The sequence below is a fragment of the Rhopalosiphum maidis genome, chromosome 3 (assembly GCF_003676215.2).
Source record: "Rhopalosiphum maidis isolate BTI-1 chromosome 3, ASM367621v3, whole genome shotgun sequence".
Taxonomy (NCBI): Eukaryota; Metazoa; Arthropoda; class Insecta; order Hemiptera; family Aphididae; genus Rhopalosiphum; species Rhopalosiphum maidis.
Window position 1 is genome coordinate 14,250,576 of NC_040879.1, and position 15,787 is coordinate 14,266,362.

The window sequence follows — 15,787 nt, forward strand, 5'->3', positions numbered from 1 at the left end:
TACCAACTTTACGGATTTTTTTCTTGTTGGCTAGGTTATGTAGTTATTATTCATTAGTAAATTATAATCACGCTAAATTCGTATTTTTCCCAATATAAACTATTTAGATTCAAAACATATTTTGTATAAATTATTGATTTTACGGTAAAAAAAAAAATAATAATAATCAGAAATCGGTATCATTTATAATTTTGTATGTACTTATTGTTCATACTTAACAGTAAACTGTTGAAGTGTTAAATTACCTATTTTTGGATTTCAATAGGGATCAAAAAAACGTATACAAGTATAGCTAATAATAAATGTTCATAGAAAACCACAATTTCACCCAAACATATTAATCCCACATCTCACAATAACAATAACACAACCAGCTAACCCAGTTTGACGTTTCAACAGTGTCGTTGGGACATAGTTCTATTCCATTTTTTTTTTTTTTTTTTAAAGAATATATTATACTGTCAAATAACTCTCGATAATAGTTAACACTTTATTTTATGGATAAATTATTTGTTAAAATATTTGTTTACATTATGTATTCAGATGCTGATTAGATAATAGGAGTACTAGTACAGCATCCAATGCATAGAACAATTTATTAATATTATTTTATGCCCAATGAATTCGATGCTGACATCATATCAAGACTAACAAATCGATCAGCTGCAATTGGTTGTCTATTATACTATGGTCTATACTCTATAGTGATGATGATGCATAACAAGAAGTGAAGAATAAGTATTGTGAGGATGATCCCATGAGTTCCTGACGAATTGCTCACAAAAAAGCTTATGAAAAAAACAGGAGATAAGTCGGAATGAAACGAAATTAAAAAAATATATATACATATTATACAATTCATTAGTTACTCCTACCCAAACACAGAGCCCTCGAAAAACGATTTTCTTAAGCCCTTTTTCCGGCAAAGGGTGATGTTACATTAAAATATTTATGATGGCAGAAAAAACGTTTGGCGAAGTTTTTCACAGGGTAATGATAATGACAAAAATAATAATTATAAAAGTTAAATATGATTTGATATTAAAAACGAATCCCGTCGTACGCTCTATCTGATTGAGAGTGTACAGTGCGATTAAGCACGTTTCAGGTGGATTCTTAAATTCCTTAAAAGAGAACGTGAGCAATTTTCGCGGAAACTATAGCCGGGGGTAAATCCACCGCAGTGTATTTATCACTGCAAACGCGACCGGATAAACTCAGTAATAATTCCACCTATACTTTCAGACCGTAATTTTGGTTTAATCAATCGTTATCGAATATTAAAATCTATAAGCACACAATGGAATAATATAATAGGTATAAACAGGTGTTATAGAACTCTCGCGATAACCATACTATTGTACGACGTCAGTTTATATAATTGATGCGAGTATTCGAGTATAATGTTTCTCTAAACCGACGAAAAAATATCAAAATCTGTTTAAATTTGATTTGAATCACAATAGTATACAGTATTAGATCAGCTAAAATAATATACATAATATTTTATTTTCGGTCATTTAGTTATTTTTGGACACATCGCAAATAATATAATGTCGTATTCACATTGTTACCAAATGTTCTAGTTTTAAATAGTATTCACACAATTTATTAGCAATTGGTCTTAATTAAAAGCATTAATATTTTAAACATAATTTCGCTTTTCATTAAACGTTATGTGTTTAAAATATTCTATTGAGATCCACAAATTATGATGTTAATAATTTTGAATATCAAATAATAAATAATAATAATAATAAATATTATTATTAGAAATAAAATAATATACATAATTTATTTATAAAAAATGTAATTTTTAATGATTTAACATTTCGACTTTGTATTTTATTAATTATTTCATATTTGACTCTAAAAATTTAAATGGATAATACATTTTTCGAGACAATATTTTGGCGTAACGATATGTCAAACCTTCAAAAATATTATTACTAATAATCTTATCTAAGCATGATGAGTGATTTCACTCTTAAGATTATACAGAAACTGTCTATGTCAGACGTGAGTCAGATAGCGAAAATAAATAGTGTGCTGACGTCCACTTAATGCAATGTAATACTCTTGTACAAGTACAAAAGATTATATTACGCATTTTTTTCCCTAATATTATAGTGCTAATGCTATTGTTGCCTTTAATTTAAATGGTACGATGAAGTATTATGTTTCTCAATTCTAAAAGCTAACAAATTGGCCAGTAATATGTGTTATCAAAACTATCACAAGCTAAGATCAATACATTAAAGTTAAAGTCAACATGTACAAAATCCTAACCATTCTCTCATATCATTGCTTAAAATAAGAACAATTTTTCAATTTCTAGATACAAAATAGTTGTATGTAGTATATATTGTGTATATATTTTTCATCGGAAATTCGTGGAATAAATCAACATTTTCCCTGGAATTTATAATAATACTGAAGGAATATATTTATTTTTTAATAAATAAATCACAAAATATACGTTACATAATATCGTATATAAAAATACCTTAATTTTTAATGACATTTTCAAGGTTTTAAGGGATACACCTTTATTTTTATATCATGTGACAAAACCTGTAATTTAGTAATTATTTAATAAAAGCAATTTTAAAAACGACAATATGTCTATAGTCACTCACGCTATTTTAAAGACAGAATAAACATATTTTTTTAATACCATTCAAATTCCATGCTTTAATTTCTAATTTTAAATAATATTTTATATTTTATAGTTATTGTATAATATAATGATGTATGGAAATGTTTTTTCAAATCGCATATTTGTCATCTATAATCCATACATGCATAGTGTTTGGAAAAATATTAATATTATATAATATTATCCTAGCCCTAGTAACAATTAATACAATTTTAAAACCATAGCCATATAGAAAATATATATTATATTATTATATTATTTATATTATATTTTAATTTATTATGTGAGTCTACGTAATGTGTACAAAATATGTTATTATTTCTATTGTAACAAAAAATAATTCAATTAAATGTGTTATGAGAAATAAAAATAAAAAGACGCTGTATATTATGTTTAATATAATATTTGTTCTCCTTAATAGTTTGTAAGAGTTCCTATTGTTATGTTCTATTTTGTTGAAATATTTTATGTGTTGGTTAAAAATTGCAGAACAAGACGAGTTTATTTTTTCAATCATTATAAATGTTTTTCGTCAAATACACTTATATACTTTCATATAGCCAACCATAATTGTATGGCACTTATAAAAATAACTTTCAATAAAACATTTTGAGGTTTGTCTATACCCCACACCACAAAGAAGCCCTTCGGCATCACTTGATATGCACTCGGCACTAACAGCTATTTATTTAGGGGCACGCTTCGTAGAATTGTTCGATTTCGATAATTTTTTTTATTTTATTTAATAAAGGAAAAAATTATTCAGGTCACATGGTACTCTAATTTTGGGATAGTAACTTTAAATAATGCCGGAAAATATATTTCAAAATAATCAAATATTTTTGATTTATTACAACTTCTGAAATTAACTGAAAATAAGTTTTCCAAATCCTGCATATTTCGAATAATAAAAGTATTGACTAAATCTGACTACATTGCATGACAGTTTTTCCAATAACGAATTTTTATAATAAAAACGCACCGACTCCGACACACCAATATAAACCCATTAATCGTAATCAATCGAAGTACTTACGAAATATTTGGACTCCATCCACTGTATTATTGGTGAAAATTATCCATTGGTTTTACGATTTAGAAGATAATGATTATTCTCTTGACTTATTTTTTATTGCATTGGAAAAGTTTTAGCTGAATAACACAGTTACTATTGTTTATTAAATTAAATTATTATTTTTATAATCGGATAATTTATAGATAAGTACGATAGTTGATTGAAACACACACATATTTTATGACACGACAATCCAATATTGTTTATATATTTAAAAGTTAAAACTCATATAATGATTTTATACATTTCCGTTATAATTGGCAAGACATTTTTTTTTCAAGAACATTTATACCGATTTCTCCAACCTATAAAATCAATTCTAAACAGTGTAAAAAAATATGTAAATGACAAACGTCGAAAAAAAACGAAAAATAATAGCAATCATGGAATAAATGCTTAAACGTACCTGGTATATTCAAAAGAATACGATTTCGATCGATACCAAGGTTAGGTTTCGTTTAAATTCATACGTGGACAGAACTTATTTTTATACCTAATGCAACACGACTAGATAATTAAAAAAAACCTACCAACCTCCAATAGTCTAAATTAAAATAAAATACTACCAACCTATTTGTCATTAGAATAGTCACGTACTCGCTCATGATTATGTAAAAGTTTCAAAATCACATTAAAATTAAAATTTTCGTTTTTAAAAATGATATCGTAAGTATAATGATTGCGCTTGTTGAATACAAACCAAAACTGACACAACGATGTGACGGTCGGTATACGAATGGTTTAAATTCATCGTATTATTAAAAGTAATTGAAAACAATTGTTATTCGTTCGTTGTGTGACGATTGCGTTAATTGATTGTTGTTTTGCGAGAGACTTTCCTCGTGATTTTATTTGAACCCAATTATTCCAAAACACCGATGACAACAGTAATATACTACGACGTCGATCGCCGTCGATACTAAGTCTTTCCAGATTAACATATTTAAAAAACTAGGTAACGGTTACAGAAATATCTGTCGGCGACTTAGCTACAGTAACGTATAACCGTATTCCCGTTTCCTGCAGCGTATAATAGATAAATCAATAAAATGTCATTCGAGCTTATCGTATCACGGACATTAGATAGGATGTAGATTATAGGTACACGCACACGGTGGTGTATTTGATGTGAAAAAAGAAAATGAAAAACGTCTACCTATACGATTTATTTTCAACTCATACATTATCGTACAGTGACCTAAGCCCCTTCAACTGTCTGTTTCACTTAATCATTTGCACACAGTCCTAAAAAAAAAAGCGTTGTGTAATAACAAAAATGTTGTGACTATAAAATATTAAAATATATGCCATGATTGAGAAACAAATCTGCAGTGTGCAATGATATTTTTTAATATTTTAATCAAATCAACTCAAAATCAGTAAAACAATAGTCTAAATTATACATTTTTAAACTTCTTTTTCATCGTTAAATAGCACCCATTAAAATCGATCCGACACATCGACTGCTATTTAATGTGTTTTTGAGTTTGTTTAATTATTTTTGTACAATCGAATTAGTACCCAAAATCTAAGTGCCATTTTTGATTGCGAATGTGTATTTGTCTTTTGATTATGTTATTTGCTCATCTACAATAAGTTAAATAGTTTTCGAACAATTCCTACGTAAAATGACGAATAACAATGAATTAGCTGGTAATATAATAATATTATGGCGATAGGAATTATTATTTATCTCACTCGAAGAATAATTCTGTGTTGTGTATTATGTCAGTATGTCACTGTCGACTTTCAAACACCTCTATTCGCTCCATTTATATTATTGTAACATTAGATTAGGACTTGGTATAATTTAATTAAATTTGTATCATAATGTATATTATTTGACTAGGAATATTTATCAGTTTCGTATAATTAAGGGTATGCGCCTGATTTAATTTTGTACCTGCTCGCAATAATTTCGTCGGGTCCCATTCGTTGTGAAATAAACCACCGTGGAAAATTAATTCACTACTCTCATAATAACTCTCATATTATATTAATCATTACAAGACCTGGGTCTATTTTACGGAATATATTATACTGTTTGATTCGCGGTTCTACTATATATCAGAGATTTCCAACCTATTTTACTTGACTGCATAATTGGTAATTTTAAATATGTTCGTCACATATTATACATTTCAAAAACATTTTAATATTTAATATAACAAAATTAATGTGATACTTGGGACCGGTGTTTTATTTTTTTTAAATTTTCTTTATTCTGGTTGTGATTATTTAAAGTCCCAACCGAAACTCTGTACATTCATCATAACAGCAAATTATTCCACAATAATCCAGGTTTTTCATAAAAAATAATTTACAACGTATTAAATATGTCTTTGCCAGCTGATTTTAAATCTATGGAAATAAAAACTGTTCAACAAAATATTGTTATTAGTAACAGACCTCCAGAAACTTAATAAATAAGGTTTAAATCTTCTGTCATCATAATATATATCATTAATTTTTCGTTATACATATTGTTTGTTAAGATTAATGTTTACTATACAAATGTCTTTACGATATGTAATCATCAAACATTTAGATCCAGACACTACTTTTAATATAATATAAAAGTATAACCTTAAAATACATTATTTCTGAGAATCCCTAACTATGCATTATTACTATAAGTAGTTTCAAATTTGTGGTAGTGCTCCAACTTTTTATTGAAGCTTTGTTAGAAGTGCACTATTTTTTTGAAACTATGCAAAAGCGTCTGCTTTTTTTCGATAATAATATATAATATCAATAGCAAGGAACATCACTATATAATCTAAGATTGTTTAAACGTAAATATGAACTACTTACTTACTTTGACTCTTTGAACGATACTTTTTATATGTACTTGAATTACCAAACTATTAAAAGGTTACTTTTATATCCGAAAAAATATTTATTCTAAATTAAAAAAAAAAAAAAAAACCGCTTACGCTTTTAAATAAAATACAGATATAACGTTCCCCATGCCGTATTATGTGCAAATAAAAATGTGTACTTAAATTATACATTTATACGTGGAAATTTTCAGATTTAACTGTTATGCTCAAGGATTTCCTTTGTAATCAAGCCTAACTTGGCCTAACAATACTATATACATAAAACTATAAAAGTCACACAAAAATTAGCAATTATTGAAGCAAGTTTTTTTATTGTTATTGTATAGATCGTCACATTATAAGAAGTGACTTTTGAACACCGATTGTTATTATTATTGTTAAAAATAAGGCCCCCAAGTTAATTACATTAGAAAGTTTTTTTTTATGACTGTGATTTTTTTGTTTGGAAAGTTAAAAGTGTGTTCCTTGAAAAGTAAATTTTACATTAAAAGTTTTTAGTATAATTAAAAGAAATAGGTATTTACACTTTTATGGAATTTATATGTATTTGTTTAATTATAATTAAACTAATAATGTAATTTTTAGTTTAGTTTTTTTTACATACCAAAGTGTGTTTTGTGGAAAATATAGTGATCCGAAATCTATGCATTAGAAAAAAATGGTCAAGTCAAATAATTGTTTTACTGATATGCGAAGTACTCGCAAAAACGAATTTATTATTAATTGTACGGTTAAATATATAGTACCTACAGGTAATATCATTAAAAATTAAAACCTATTAAATATTAAACAAACGTTTGATTTCAAATGCCATTTTCGAGTAGTGTAAACTATTGTATTCAATTTTTGGTGCAACAAAACTTCTGTCTATATGATATGTAACAATAATTATTAGATTTGGATTTAACAAAATATGAACATGAAAAACTTTAAAATTGTAAATAAATATAAAAACTTGCAAATATAGAGAATAAATTTCAAAAATTCAAAATTGATACAAATGAATTAACAGTTACATTCAATTTTTTAATGTACATGTATTAATCTAACATATTAATTTTTATAAAATATTACTAATTTTAATGAAATTTAATGGAAAATTGGGTATTTAAAAATAATAGTGCGTCGTTCCCATAATTTTCATAACTAAACGTTGAATTTTCAAAGTTTTGTTTTAATGAAAAAATTGACTTGTGCTAGATTGTTTAAAAAAAGAAAATAGTTACGACAAATTGGATAGGTGTATCCTTATTTTTAGTCATGTCTTTTAGGTAGTGGCATTTGAACTATATATATAAATAAGAACTTTATAATGCGTTTAATGTGTAAATAATCTTTATATATCTCATATAAAACAAAGTAACATTTTTATGTCTAAGATAATCTTGAAAATTACTAAACGATTCGAACAGACCGAACAAGGTGTTTTTTAATTTTAAAAGTACATTGCAGACCAGGTTATAAGTATGGTTTTATAGACCTAACTCCTGCCTGCCCACGGAATATTGAGCAATAAGATAGGATCACACAAGTGGCACCAACTGTCAGTAAAATAAAACTAAAATAATTGAAAAACTTTTTCCCCGTCGAAGTCGAAAGTGAACCAGGTAAATTATATACACTACTGTATTAATTTAGTTATTCAGTTTTCAGTTAACTTTAAATTTTAATATAATAATCATAAAATCTATAAAAAAAAGAATTAACGATTTACCAGTGAACTGAGTTACACTATAACCGAGATACAATAATATAGCGTCATAAATTTGTTCATTTTTTAACGGGCGAAGTTGAGTTATATAAATAGTAATTATAAATAATTGTATATTAGTAATTTAATCTATAAGTTATTGGTCATTACAGATATTACAAAGAAATAAATCGTAACGATGTACGGCTGCAAAAAATTGTGTTGGTTCCAATTATTTTGTGAGGAGAACTAAAAACGTACAAAAACATAACGCTTATCTAGTCACGAATTACATTCAGTTATACGGTCATTAATAGTCAATAGTCGGTTTGCCCATCGAATATATATATTAATGAATAATGATATTGATAATTATATATTGTATAATCGCTTCTAAACACAAGAGTATACTTGTTTTTATTTTAAATAAAATATTAAATGCATTGAAGAACAAAAAAGTGTATTGGTACTAATTTTATTACGATTTTTTATAATTGTTTATGTTTGAAATGTTTCAATGATTAATGTTCAAAAAAAAATCTAATAACACCCATAAGGGACGTTCCGAGCGAGATCGCCACGACTTACTCATCGCCCCCCCCCCTCCACCCATACATTTGTAATCGATGTTAACGAATAAACCCGGAGACAGCACACTCGATTCATGTATTTGGGATGTAGGCATCGGACACCTCGAATCCGTAATGTCACCAAAATCCCGAGTACGTCCTGTGCGACCTTTGCTGTCGCTCGAATTACAACAAAACAACTATTTTAATTAATTTTGTTTGAATTTCGTCAAAATCTTATCCATTTAAAGTTTGGACTTCTATAAAATATGTTTCTTTACAACAATTTAACCGTCACAAATACGTTGACATAGAAGAATATCTCATTTTGGACGTCAACCCTACAATCGCCTCTCACCCCCCCCCCACACACACACACCACCACACACACACACACACGCCAATCACTGATACTTTTCATTAATATAATTAATATAAAGTTACTTTAAGTAATACAAATATTTTTTTATAACTTTGTTTATGTATCATATACTATTATCAATATAATATCATAATTTATAATAATTATCCAATTTTTGTTGACGTAATAATTATAAAAACATATTATTTATTTATTTATTCTTTCCCCTTCCACATTAATACTTTTTACCAAGTTATTTAGTTTAAACATCTTATTGTCACTATATATTATTGTTTAACTATATTTTAATGTATCACTGATCGAAATAATATTGTATAACTTGCCATTGTTATTATTGTACTGTTTATATCGGGCTAATGCCCATTATTAAATAAATAAATATTATCGGACGAAAAAATCGGTACTCAACACACGCGTACCTGGGCTACATATTGTAGACCTCGGACACCTCGAATCTGTGATGTCGCCAGAATCCCGAGTACGCCCTGTGTGACCCTTATTGCCGTCACTCGAATTACATCAAAACTAGTTTTGATTATTTTTTCGTATAAATTTCGTCAAAACCTTATCCATTCATACGAATCCCGACAACGTTCTAAAATATACGTTCCTGTATAACAATAAATCTTAACGAGTATACGACGTGTCAACCACGATGAGGAATATCTCTCGTCTTACAGATGACGTCGACCCGCCTACCGCCTCTCCCCGTCGTCGTCACCCCCGCGTAGACGTGTCGCTACACATGATATAATGTCGCCGGGGAAAAAAATCGGCACACGCGTGCGTACCTGGGCCACATGTAGACGCCGGACACCTCGAACCCGTAATGCCAAGATCCCGAGTACGCTCCCTGTCCCTTGGGGCCGGTGCACACGCCGTGCCCGTGCGCCTTGCCGTCCTCCCAGCCACCGCAGTACGTGCCGCCGTCGTCGAAGTCGAACCGGCCGCCGTTGATCAGTATCTTGTTGGTGGTGGCCGTCCCGGTGGCCGCTGTCGACGCCGGCGAGTTGCTGGACAGCTGCTGCTGGTGCTGCTGCAACAACATCTGTTGCTGCTGTTGCTGCTGCAGCTGCTGTTGCTGCGGTACGCCGTACCCGTTGGGCGGTGCCGGCGCGGGCGCCGCCGTCACGCCGCCGCCCGCTTGCATGATGGCCGCGGATGACGCGCGCTACGCACTACTCGCCGGCCGGCTAAAGGAAAACACGCGAACGCTGCTGGTGACGAGCTCCATCGTCGCCGCCGTCACCGTCGTAGTGTCCGTCACGCCGCCGCCGCCGCCACCACCACCGCACCCGCCGCCGCCGTAGCAGCCGGACAGCCGAATTTACTACGCCGCGGCCCGGTGACGGTGGTGCGCGTGGTTTTTCGCGTTTCGCCGATTCCTCGACTCTGCAGACCGCCCGTCTTCGTACCTGCAACACGTTTAATAATAATATCATATTAATACCATCGTGCAGATAACGGTATGATCATAATACGGTATGTAGGCAATCAGAGCCGTGCCGTTAAGATTTGGCGCTCAGTGAAAAATTAAAAATATTCGCCCCTTATTTTATTTATCATTATGCATTTCAATTTTTTTGGCACCCCTTTAAACCATGCGCCCGGGGCGCATACCACTAGCCCCCCTCCCCACGGCACGGCTCTGTAGGTAATACGGTATGTAGGTAGATATCTCGTCGCGAAAACTATAACACGTCGCGCGCGCTTTCGAGAGGAATATCCATAGACCTTATACTAATAAACTGGCCTTTTGTACACGAAGAACGGTCACAAATAGAAGGCGCTTTTCGGTGACTGAGGGACTGTAAAAGTATTGTATACGATAAAATATATTATTATGTCATTATAATATTATGCCACAAGAAATAAAAAAGAAATGATAATATTACCATATTATTGTACGATTGTACATTATATTTAACATACAATGACAACATTGATGTTATTATACTGTACGTCACTGCCGTATGTCTTACCGGTTACTACCACAGCTATGCTACATGGGCAAGGAAAGTCTATTAGTATGATGTCTATGGGAATATCAAATCTTGTATAGCCGAGCTTATTGGACCCACGAAATTAAAAAAAAAATAATAATAATCTAACGACGAAAAGTTCCATGTGCGCGCACAGTGGTCGTGGTTGATGTCTCGGTGGAAGGCACGCCACTGTGGTGACGGATTTATCAAAATCGATTTCAATCGTCGCATATACACATAATACGTATAATAAAAACGGTTACGACCAGAGGACGCTGATCGTCAGCTTTATATTTCTTAGGATATTTTATTTTACACTATTTAATATTAAAATTAGTACCCATAGGCGAAATTTAAATAAAAAAAAAAAATGGTTGCTTAAGCTCTTCATTTTCCGGACAAAGCGTTGAATCGCTACTAAACGTGATTTTATAAAAAAATTATTTGAGAGTGCTAATTTTAAAATTGGGGGTGCTAATACACCCTAAACGCGTCTATTTTAGTGTACCTAATTCATATAATCTCACCCTAACCCATTAATAACTTACAAGTATAACGACTTAACAAGTCGATCGACGTACCTCCGTAGAACGGAATCGATAATGGTATTATTATTTATTTAACATAATCTACGATGAGTAGCACACTAGCACCTATACAACCACGCAGTTTTTAGATTAATTATTCATCTAAATATTTTAAAAATATCACTATACTTATAGAAAATAATAATATACGTAGTGGCGAAGAGTTTCAAAAATGTTCAAAATGTTTTAAAAAATATTATACGTGATCTCGTAAAAATTTAAATTATTTATAGTTATTCATTTTTTAAATTAAAATAATAAAATGTTTTTATGTTACGTAAATATTCCCGATTTTATTCTATATTTTTTTTTTTTTTTTAGTTTTTTCTCATTTTATTAAGAAAACAGCAAATATTTGCTCTTGATATAACCTCACTGTTAGAAATATATAATTTATTCTTATATTGAACAATACAATAAAACTTTCTACGAACTCTTTTTCACACTTTTGAACCACCCACTCTATAATATCCATAACAACGAGTAACCTAACTTATATTAAAGACAAAAGTTTACAGTATTTTATTTAATGAAAAAAACTTGTCCAAAATATCATTGAGATCCTCGGTGGTCAGATTTTACAATAGATCCTTGAGAAATGTAACTATTTGTTTTACAACCATCTTAAAAAATTAAGAATATATATTTATGAGATAAAAACCACGTACTTATAATAATAGATATTTTTAAGTAAATATAACTCATATAATAAAAAAACTATACTGGTATCGCGGTTATATACTAAGAACTAAAAATAATTGGAATTAAATTTATTTTTGTATTTTACTTCGAGAAAAAAAATACATTCTAAATTATCTGAATTATTCCGAATTATTCTGTTTAATAATGCCTATATTTATTTAAATTTATTCATTTGTAATTAAAATCGAATTTAAATATTTAATAGGTATTCAATTCGACATCACTGGGTCGTTCGGCTCGTATCGGTTCGATTTATAATTAAAAAGTTTGGTTGGAATCCAAATTTTTTAGTTCAACCCACCGCTAATAATTTTAAATTGTTGATAGTGATAAGTTTCCTGTAAATTGTACTGAAATGTAATAGCAAATCACTCAAGATCAAAAAAATATACTTCATTTTCCAATTAGATGTTTAAATAATATCAAAGCTCAGGTAAAACATTATATTAATTATTACGGGGTCAGATTTTATATAGGTACTAAACAAATAGACGAATAAATATTTAAAATGTTAATGACATAATGTTTTTTCGTGCAAAAAACATAACTCATTCCCACAAAAATATTAAGGTAACTATAATAAAAATAAAAGTAATTACCATTTATCGATTCATCAAAAAATACTTCCATTTAATTATGAACATGTTTTGTTTTTAAGTAAACACGCGTGTTTACCAACGTCTGCCCAACTATTCACTTATTGTAGCATTTTCGAATATTTTATTCATGAGTTGTATAAAACAAAACAAAACAATTTTAAATATTAAACGTCGAACGTTGAACATATAACCAAAATATAATCTTACAATACAGTTTTCCTATACACTTTGATTTAATAATAATGACATCGACAATATTATTATAATTAAGTCTTTTAAGTATTGCATTATCATGATATCGATTTTGTCCGAAAGTTATTTTTATGTATCTATTGCAAATTCAAAAAGATAAAAAGATTTGTTCGAGCATTCTTGTAATGTATTTTATAATTAATAAATAACCGTTAAAAAAGTATGCGATATCAATAAACAGTTTTAAATTGTATTTTCATATATCAAGTATATCAACATAGCTTTATATATATACCTATATTTGTTTTATTATTATTATTATTATTATTATTATTATAGGCTCAAATTTGGACATTTATTTCTGTGGCGACTATAATTAATTTGATATATATCGTATATGATTATAAACTTAAAACTACACAAACATGGTACACATACATCAAAATCAATAAACTGAACTATTCAATACATATACCTAACTGAAACTAAAATCCAATGTTTTTAGAAGATAACCTAAACAAACCACAACCAATAATAGAACGTTAAGTACGATGCGATTAATAATAAAATGGTTAACGAGACACGAAATACGGAGGTATGAAACGCATTTCAAATAAATAGATTAATATACAAATATCGAATAAACAAATTAATGCAAAAACACTCAACGAAAAAACAAGTACACACATACTAAAAACACACATCATAAACGTCAAGAGTACAGAAAATACTACATGACACATGCCCCATGTCCCACCGCCCCGAATCACATCCCACTAACGTTCAGGCATTTGCTTCATAAGAACATCGAACACTCTATCAGGTGACAACAGACGCGGGTAAAACCGCCAAACATCTTTATAACGGCAAGCCCGTCGAACGTGGAAAACCCGCAAAAATTCATCAGCGTTAACCCCCGTTACAGAACAAAATCAAATAAAGCACCTAATTGCCCACTCTTTCTTACCGGTGAACATTACAGCCGGCGGGTGCTACGCTGACAGCTGAGTAGTTCGGTGTCTAAAACAATTTCATGTATATTATATTATCATTATCGGTGACTGCACTGAACGCCACCCCGCTACCATTTGTCAACCGAGTTCGGAAGACGAAACTAATCTGAGTGCGGAGAGAGAAAATTTAGAGAAGTTTGTTTCTGACATGTTATAAAGTGCGAAATAGATATCGTTTTACATCAAGTCGTTAAGTATTATTATACAACACGGTTTTTTTCTAAGTTTATATTTCTATTATTTTTCGAGCTTGTATATTATTTTTCTGTGAGTAATGTGTGTACCTAATTACTTACTAGTTTATTTTTATTAAAATATATATTTTTTAATAGGTATAATTAAAATTATAATGCTCTTTATAATTATACACAAATAATACTAACTTATATATTTAATAAAAACTTATAGATTAACTTATTTATTCATTTATTATTATATAGGTACGTATATTTTCATACAATTTACAATTCTACAAAATTTGAAACACTGCTATATAATTTTTACAATCAGATACATATATTAGTAAATTACACGGATTGATAAATTATTTTAGGAGTAGACGAAGGGTGTAATTTTCTCCAACAGTGTATATTATATTGGACATAGGTAAACAAAAATATGTGATATTATGCACGGCTTAAGAGCCATTACCTATTATTATTAGTTTATGATTTTTCTGTTAAACAAAAAGAACTATTGACTTTAATGTTTAGTGTACGAGTGATCAATAATATTATTTTTCAAGATTACCAATCATTATTCATTTTGTTTAATTTGTAAGCATCACGCATAACACAATTTACATATGTATTACATTACGGTCATTTTATATTAATAAATACGCGTATACACATAATCAAAGGTAAACATTAACGGTATAGATCTTAAAACTTAAACGTAACTAGTTTGATAATTACCCAATTAACTTAATAACTTAACTAATTAAATCTATAATATCCAAACTGATAATTTAATTTTTTCAAAGTATCTGTTATCTTAGTAATATGTAGATAAAACGAATTAACTAATTATTTTTTTATTTAATTATTCACTAATTCTTCATAATTTACAACGATTTTAAACCAACTGCGGTTAGTGTTCAATATATAACAACAGAATAGTAGACTGCATTTATTACCCAGGTATTAATTTTAAAATATAATATCCTTTTAAGTGAGTTGAGTTAACTTTAAACTTTTTGAAATAAATATACGTAATTTGTTACACATACCTATACTTACTTTTAGTATTAGATGGGAAGTAACTTTACATTTTTAATGTTAACTAAACTTCACTTACACGTCAAGCTAATTTACCTCCCCCTGGGCTAATGCGCCCCAGTATTATCGGCTAATGATCTAATGATTATATTTTAATCAATATTGAAGCCTAGTTTTTCTGTGAACAAAAACAAACAGAAATAAACGTCTCGATATTATATATTTTTTTTTTATTTATATGGAGTATAGTTATCCACAATTTATTATTCCA

The 15,787-nt window shown here is 29.6% G+C and overlaps 1 protein-coding gene across 1 annotated transcript in view; it reads right to left on the reverse strand.

The window, feature by feature from the left end:
• The window catches only part of LOC113559764 (junctophilin-1-like), a 52,977-nt gene extending 42,609 nt beyond the window's left edge, over window positions 1-10,368 (reverse strand). Inside the window, exon 1 of the mRNA XM_026965514.1 lies at window positions 10,010-10,368. Coding sequence (XP_026821315.1) covers window positions 10,010-10,368 — 359 coding nt within the window. The remainder of the gene's footprint in view (window positions 1-10,009) is intronic.
• Between the last annotated feature and the right edge of the window lie 5,419 nt (window positions 10,369-15,787).